This window comes from Antrostomus carolinensis, unplaced genomic scaffold (genome assembly GCF_000700745.2).
Source record: "Antrostomus carolinensis isolate BGI_N321 unplaced genomic scaffold, ASM70074v2 scaffold15067, whole genome shotgun sequence".
Classification (NCBI taxonomy): Eukaryota; Metazoa; Chordata; class Aves; order Caprimulgiformes; family Caprimulgidae; genus Antrostomus; species Antrostomus carolinensis.
Window position 1 is genome coordinate 1 of NW_010328158.1, and position 7,519 is coordinate 7,519.

At 39.5% G+C, this 7,519-nt stretch overlaps 1 protein-coding gene across 3 annotated transcripts in view; it reads right to left on the reverse strand.

The window, feature by feature from the left end:
- Positions 1 to 1,127: 1,127 nt before the first annotated feature.
- The window catches only part of SOD2 (superoxide dismutase 2), an 8,075-nt gene continuing 1,683 nt past the window's right edge, over positions 1,128 to 7,519 (reverse strand). Inside the window, exons 2-4 of one of the 3 annotated variants that reach the window (XM_010172158.2) lie at positions 4,525 to 4,641; positions 2,609 to 2,788; positions 1,128 to 1,656 (exon numbers count right to left, since the gene is read on the reverse strand). In XM_010172158.2, coding sequence (XP_010170460.2) covers positions 1,511 to 1,656; positions 2,609 to 2,788; positions 4,525 to 4,641 — 443 coding nt within the window. In that variant the 3' untranslated portion in view covers positions 1,128 to 1,510. The remainder of the gene's footprint in view (positions 1,657 to 2,608; positions 2,789 to 4,524; positions 4,642 to 7,519) is intronic. The other 2 variants (XM_029085998.1, XM_029085999.1) reach the window with 2 other exon arrangements.

Genomic DNA, 7,519 nt, shown 5'->3' on the forward strand with positions numbered 1-7,519 from the left:
TTATTATTATTATTATTATTATTAAATTCAAGTCAAAAGTTGCCAGATCTAAGAAGCTTATTTTTTTTCACCACTACTCTCACACCCTTAGAGACAAACCAAGGATGTGAGGGATGATATAAGTTTTAAACAAGATTATGAAACAATCCAAACATAAGCAGAAGCTCGAGCTGCATATCTGAGAACTAGGCCTAGAGAAAAAATATCCCACAGCAGAAAAAAAAACAAACAAGAAACACTTTAAATGTGAAATAAGCCATGTTTGCACAACTCGCTTTCATTCACAACAGAGCCATCTCACCAGTCGCAGCTTTGGTTAGTGACCAAAGACTGTTCCTGTGGTGATGGTAGTTTCTTTCTTTTCAAACACTTCTCCCCTTAATCTTACTTGATACATCAAAACAGCAGCCTTGCAGCATGGTAATTTCTTGTTGCCCCAATAATGCATCCTGAACCCCACGGAGCATACTAAGAAAGTTCAAAGAAAACTTATGTGCAAGGTACCAAGTATGTCCAGTAGCATCCACTCTGAAATACTTGCAACAGAATTAGCAAGGGAAAAAAAAGAACCACATCAACCATTTCTTGAACCAAAAGGTTCAAGACCTTTTGGGCATGTTCCTTTACACCAGATAGTACTTCATTCCCGCCTCAGGCATTAAATTTAACTTGTTATAACTGCTTCAGGAACACGGCTACACAGAGACAATTTATACTTGATATATGCACATAATCAGTCCCTAAAGTTAAAGGATGCTTTGGGCTATACTTGAACAGCTAGTATGGAATGAGCATCACATGCTGTCATTCAGCTCCTGTATGAACAATTCAGCCTGACCCAGTACTGTAAACTCTCGCCCAAGGTAACACTTCAAAAGCTCGTGCATCAGTGCAGTACACGAAGAGCTCACCGAAGAGATCCAGGAAAAGGGAGGGATGACTGAAGACGGACAAGTCATGCAGGCACAGCAATGCCTATTTCCCCTTTCACCTACCTTTTCAATCTGTAAGAAAGCTCCATACTCTGTAATACTACAAATTACAAAAGGCCTTTCTCTTCTCCAACCATTTGCAAATCAAGTAAGTAACTGGACCAGCTGTTATTAAAAATGAGCCTCTTATAGACAGTTATAGAAGATTCTTCTTTTGAGTTTTTATTTGTTCATAGCAACATGAAGTACATGTTTCCACTTAGGTATTTTAGTGCAACAAGGATATCCATTACCTCAATAAGGTTCAGCAACGTGATCTATGTTTCTATACACAATGGAAAAGATTATTTGAAGCGTGTCCCTTTGTTGCACAACAGTTTAAAGCTTCAAAAATCTAAGTAAATAACTCTCACAGAATTAAACAAGCAGACACTTTGCTTGATTATGAAATGCTTTTGTTGGATGAGCTAAGTGTTTTCTGCAGTAGAGCAATTCATTTGTAAGCCACGGGCACTACTACAAGAGTGGTATCAGAGTAGAAGTGGTGACATTTCAGTAGTCTGTGCAAGAATTCCACTCTACTTTTTGCAAGTTGCATATCTTGAAGATACATTCTCCCAGTTGATCACATTCCAGATGGCTTTCAAATAATCAGGTCGAACATTTTTATACTGAAGATAATAAGCATGTTCCCATACATCAATTCCTAGCAAAGGAATGAGACCTGGAAAAAAAAAAAAAAAGGAGAATATCTTTTGTAAATCGATTAAAACATGTTTTATGTGTGAAGTTTTATATTGCATCCCAAAGTTGTACCCAATTTCTGAGTCTTTATCTGCAGGGAGACAAAGAGCTCTGCAGCACATAGGTGCTTATTGCAACACTTCACAGAACTGTTTGCTCTCCACACACACACATTGCATAAACTGAAAGAGCTGATTAACACCTATGAACACCCTAGAACTGCCTTGAAGACATAACTGAAATGAGATAAAGCCATTTTTGAAAGGTTTACATCTTTTGCACAGTTAAACAAGCATTTTCATAAAAAGTTACACCATGAAGGAGTCTCTTGCTATGACAGTTTGCTTCCAATATTTTAATCACAAGTTATTAATTGTCTAATGACTTGCCTTGCTTTTGTGCCAAGATATCCTTCTCACAGAATTTTTAATGGGGAGTTTTCATGGATGGGAGGGGTGAAATTTTCCCACATTATGCTGTATGTACAAAAGCATTCTTTTTTTTTTTTTCCCCTCCCAATAAGCAATATATGGACTACTGACATACACTAAATTCCTTGCCATTTTCTATGAATTCTACAGAAGATGTTTTAAAGATATCTGCAATAGGATTTGGACAAAGAGCCACTGCAGGCAGGATTCTCATTGGCCGTGAGCTCTTCCCTCTGTGGGAAAAAAAGAGCTCCCTTCCCTTTTGACTACACAGAATTAAAATCCTACTGCTCTTCACAGTTTTTATGTCCTGCTTTACAAATGCTGTTTTAAAAAACTGCAACTATTTTTCACTTCTGCTAGTAGTGACATTCAGTTTGCCAGCCCTATCTACCCCATAATTTCTTCTCCACATTTGTCCACAAACCCCTGTCCAGATCTCATACACTTGCCTATGAAATCTGCAAAGAGAGAAGCAGAGGGGAAGGAAAGAAACCTGACCTGTTGTTCCTTGCAAAGGGTCTTGATTTGCACAAGCTGCTATTTGTAGGCGCCCCTGCTCTTTGTTATAGCCAAGCCAACCCCAGCCTGATCCTTGAACACCAACTGATACGGCTGTCAGCTTCTCCTTGAAGTTCGCGAAGGAACCAAAGTCACGCTTGATGGCTTCCATCAATTCTCCTTTAAAAAAACCACAGAAAGATCACAGAACATCAGGCACTTATCCAGATATCACCTGGAAATAGAAGGAAAGAGGACCAGAAGCATTTGGACTCTGTGGAAAGTAGTTGCATCATTAATTAACAGTTTTGTCCCAACCTGTTTAAGGGGGCAAGCAGACTGGAAAGGAATTAGTGCAGTAGCCAAACATGCCGTCCTCAAAGACACAGGGTGCTATCAACAGGACACTCCGGTGTTCACATTTTTGTCTAGAAGGAAAGGGAATGCCACAGAGGAGAGCTAGGAAAGAAGGTAGAGAGCTAGTTTGCATATCTAAAAGGACAACACTAAGTGGCTGCAATTTCTGTCTTAATACAAAGAAATATTTGGGCATCTTCGATGTCAATACAATTGAACCTACACATAGTAAGAGGTATTTAACCACTTCCCTCAGATTTCAGACTTACATCTGCTCCTACAGCTAAGCAGTCTATTTGATACAGATAAGTAGGCTCCATGATTAGATCCCTTCTTTACTATATAGTTAAGCTAACCTGTGCTGGGGCAATGGGACCAGAAACTAGAATTGTTTAGTGTAACAATGCACTGCAAACTACCTCCTCTCCTCTACACCCAAGCACATTTGTGGTTTTCAGGTATTTAAGTGTTTGCTCAAAATCTGAAGGCGTCTACACTCCTTTCTAATTAACATGTGCAAGAATACTTCATAGAATGCAGTGCTGGAGAGCTCTTCATTCCTTCCACCTTCAGATAAATGGCCTTGAAAGTCTCTTGGTGATAGCCGCAAGCACATGTCAAGACAAGCTTTAGCAGGCTTCCTGCAAGAGCCTGGAACCATGCAGGTGAAACTGAAAGATGACATTTGAGGTTTACTGACTTTCACAGAAACTTCATAGAAATTGTGAGGCAAAAATAAAGGCGTCAAAGCATCTTTTCTAAGAACGTAATCTGAAAACGAGCTCTATCAGAAATGGACTGATATCAGAACTGCTTGTTGAAATTTCATCTTTGAAGCTTGAAAGCATTATGCCCTAGTCTTAACTAGATCATCTTCAGAGCATCTTTGTAGTTCCATGGTAGAGTCAGAAGTCACAAGCAGATGTCACCTATGAACACTGAACGGGAGTACAAAGCACCTGAAGCTCACCAATTCAGACAGGCATATAAAACTTATTCAGAACCCCTCACGTTTATCACAACAGCTTTTGTGAGATCTGTATTATTGGGCCTTTACGTTTGACTGCAGGTCACTTGTAGATAATCGCTTCTCTGTCCTCCCAAAGGGGATTTCTTCCTTTAAGCTTTAACTAAAGCTAAACTACCCCTATTCAAATTGAAGCATACATCCAGCCACTAGGCTGCGTGGTCTGCAGCACATTTCTTCCCCTTCTTTGCACCGAGAGTATGTATGGCAACTTAATTAGCATAGCTTTGTACAACTATTTTCTCATACAGATGGAAAGGACAATATACAGCAACAGCCAAGTATTTTGCAGTGTACACATTAAAATTAAATTAAAAATTAAATTAAAAATTCTTAGCACAGGGCTAGCTTTTTATATTCTTGGCTTGCATCCAAAAACCCCTGAATTCCTCAGAATGATAACTGTCTTACAGAAAAGCAGATTACCTCTGAAAAAATAAAGATCCTTTAGACTCTTTTGAAGAAAGAAAAGATCATCAGTTCTCCTAGTCAATTAAAACTGATGGAATAAACCATTGTAATAAGCACTAACCTGTAGGCTCTCCTCCTCCATTAGGAGAAAGATTTGTCCAGAAGATGGTGTGATTGATATGACCCCCACCGTTGAACCTCAACGCAGGCTGAAGTGACACTTGAGCTGTAACATCACCTAAGGACGCAGCAGATAAAAATACACAGATAAGTAAAAACATTATAATCATCACCACAGTAGTCACTAAGTTGCCACTAGGCCTCCATCCATCTCCAAAATCTTTCAAATCTTACTAGCCTGTCTGTGGAAATCTTACTGGCCTTACTAGACTAATATGTCTAGGGAAAAGATAATGTTTGTGACTGTTACCCGTATTTTAGATGGTCACTGACAAACTACACTGAAGATCTCTTTATCTTTGACTTTTACTTATCCTGTAATGACACGTGATCTGCCAATATTGCAACTATCAGGCAACCCATACTACACATGTAAGATCTACTGCCACTCTGCAGCAGAATAAAGCAACTAGTACAGCCAGAAAATTTTAAGGACCCAGTGCCTGTAACTTGCTCAGCATTACCACTACAAGACAAGAACATTGTTCACCCATTAGCTCACTGATTTGCAAACTAGGAATTTTTAAACTTCTTAAACAATTTACAGGACAAACAGTTGGTGTTCCAGAGAAAGCTGAGGAGTACAGTAAGCGTGGACACAAGCAAAATGTTCTTCTCCCTCCTATTTTTTGTTTCATTTGGGGTTTTTTTGGAGGGAGGTACTTGCAGGAAGAGATAGTGACCCAGATCATTTTACTCCACATGACAGAAGCCTGCATCTGAAACCAAGATTAGACAGCCCTCGAGTTCCTCCATCTCCAAAACATGTCATATTCCTTAAAGAATTCACTGGTGTCTTGTGCCTCTAAATGGCGCTGCACCACTTCAACACAAGTGTTTTGAATGCTATTTTGGCTTTTAAAAGAATTGAAACATTTCAAAGGTCTTTGAAGCTTTTTCCAGCACTCCAATAGATTCTCTAACAAAGAATCAGTAGGGGCAGCTGTTTATTCCATTCTTTCAGAAGATAAATCTATTTATAGCAATAAATGAGTCACCTTAACACAGATATGAAGGCAAGCCACGAGGCAGTAGCACATCTGTTACTGAGGTTTTAATACAAGATTGCAGGTTCTCAGCATCTCATCCCAATCAAATCATGGAATCATTTAGGTTGGAAAAGACCTTCCAGATCATCAAGTCCAACCCGAAACCTAACACTGCCAAGTCCACCACTAAACCATGTCCCTAAGTGCCACATCTACACATCTTCTAAACACCTCCAGGGATGGTGACTATCTCCTCATACCCTTCAAAAACTACAACAGCCTTGGTAAGTTTCATACAAATAAAGTATCTGGACGAAGCTTTTCTAATATGCCTCAGCTCCTCCAAAAATACAGAATTCAATGCTGTGCTAAAATGAGTGACAGTAGCGCTCATTCACACACCTGTAGCTTTTAGGTTTTGCTGGAAATGATCACAGCAGAAACTAAACAGTTACCTATAAACTTCTCTTAAGAATAACATCATCCCTACACAAATTCACTTCCACGTGCAATATGGTTTAATTTTTTTTCCCATTCAGAAAAATATCTGTAGTTAAAACACAGCCTGTGACTAACGTGATCTCTGCATCTCCAGCTCTAATACTACCCGGAGCAACAAAACCAGACGAGTACAGGACTGGAACAAAGCATCCAATGCAGTTAGTGCAAACACTGCTTCCTGAATTCAGGTATGAAGTTAAGGATGAGACACCTCTCATACCCACTTGAATGGCACCTTTGCGACATTTTCCTTTAATTTTGCATGCCTTAATTATACTTTTAAGTTCATCCAAAGCATAAAACATATCACAAGCCAGAAATAAAAAAGTAACCCAGGATGTCTTTAATGTCTTTATCACTGTTTATTCCACCATTCCTTAGAGGAACCTGTTCCCCAGGACCACCAGGAACCAGAGACAGCATTTGACCACTGTCCTTAAAACACAGTATCTGTGGTGCTATCAAATCAGTCCTGCTGACTGAACTTTGCACTAGAAAAGACAATGGAAAATAAGTAACTTGCCCTTAAACTACAGCAAAAGTATCTTTGAATGTGTTTGTATAGCCCCCATCCTTTGCTTCAGCTTACCACACTCCTCAGCACAGCCACAGAGGACAATCTGGTAAACCAAGACACAAGACAGGCAGCTTACAGGTGCCCAAGAGACTAGGCAGCTCAGTTTCTCAGTCTACCAAGAGTGATGTGTTTCCTTGTAAGAGCAGTTAAGTACAGCACCACAGGTCACACAAAGGTCAGAAAAGAGCAGGAAAAATTGTGGTAGGCACAAGTTTTCAATGAAAATAAGTTTCAAGTTGACATCCTTCAGGTAGCAAATCCTGCACACTTTGATGAACCAGTAATCAGAACCAGCTTATGCTGAAACAAGTAACCAAGTCCTGTGCTGCACCCTATCGCAGAAGTGCATCCTCATTTTCAAACAAGATGACAACATGAGCCAATGGGACTCAACTTGGGACAGCTTTTATTTCATTTTTCTAAGTAGATGTAAAGAACATGTTAAAGATGATCTGAAGAGAGTAGTTTACTTTCTACAGCTGAACAAAAGCCATTGACAAGGTGCTGTTATCCAGAAGAGATGTTAGACAGTGATTAGACGTGCTGTGTGACCCAACACTGAAATGCAGCGCAGAACAATTTTTCATCATCCTCAGCTTTTAAGTACGGAAAAAGAATGACAATACTGAGAGAATGAGGTGGCAGTTCAGACTTTGCCCATTCCTAAAGCCTGCTATTGGAAGTCTTTCTAATGAGGGTCAAAATACTACACACAGGATACTGAGATATCAGTTGGGGGGAAAAAAAAGGCAAACCAAAACACACACACACAAATATCACAAGCAAATATTTGCCTGCTTTGATGTACGTCACCACCACCAGTACATTATCCAGTTGCAAAATAATGCCTGCAAAAAACTTAGGGAAAG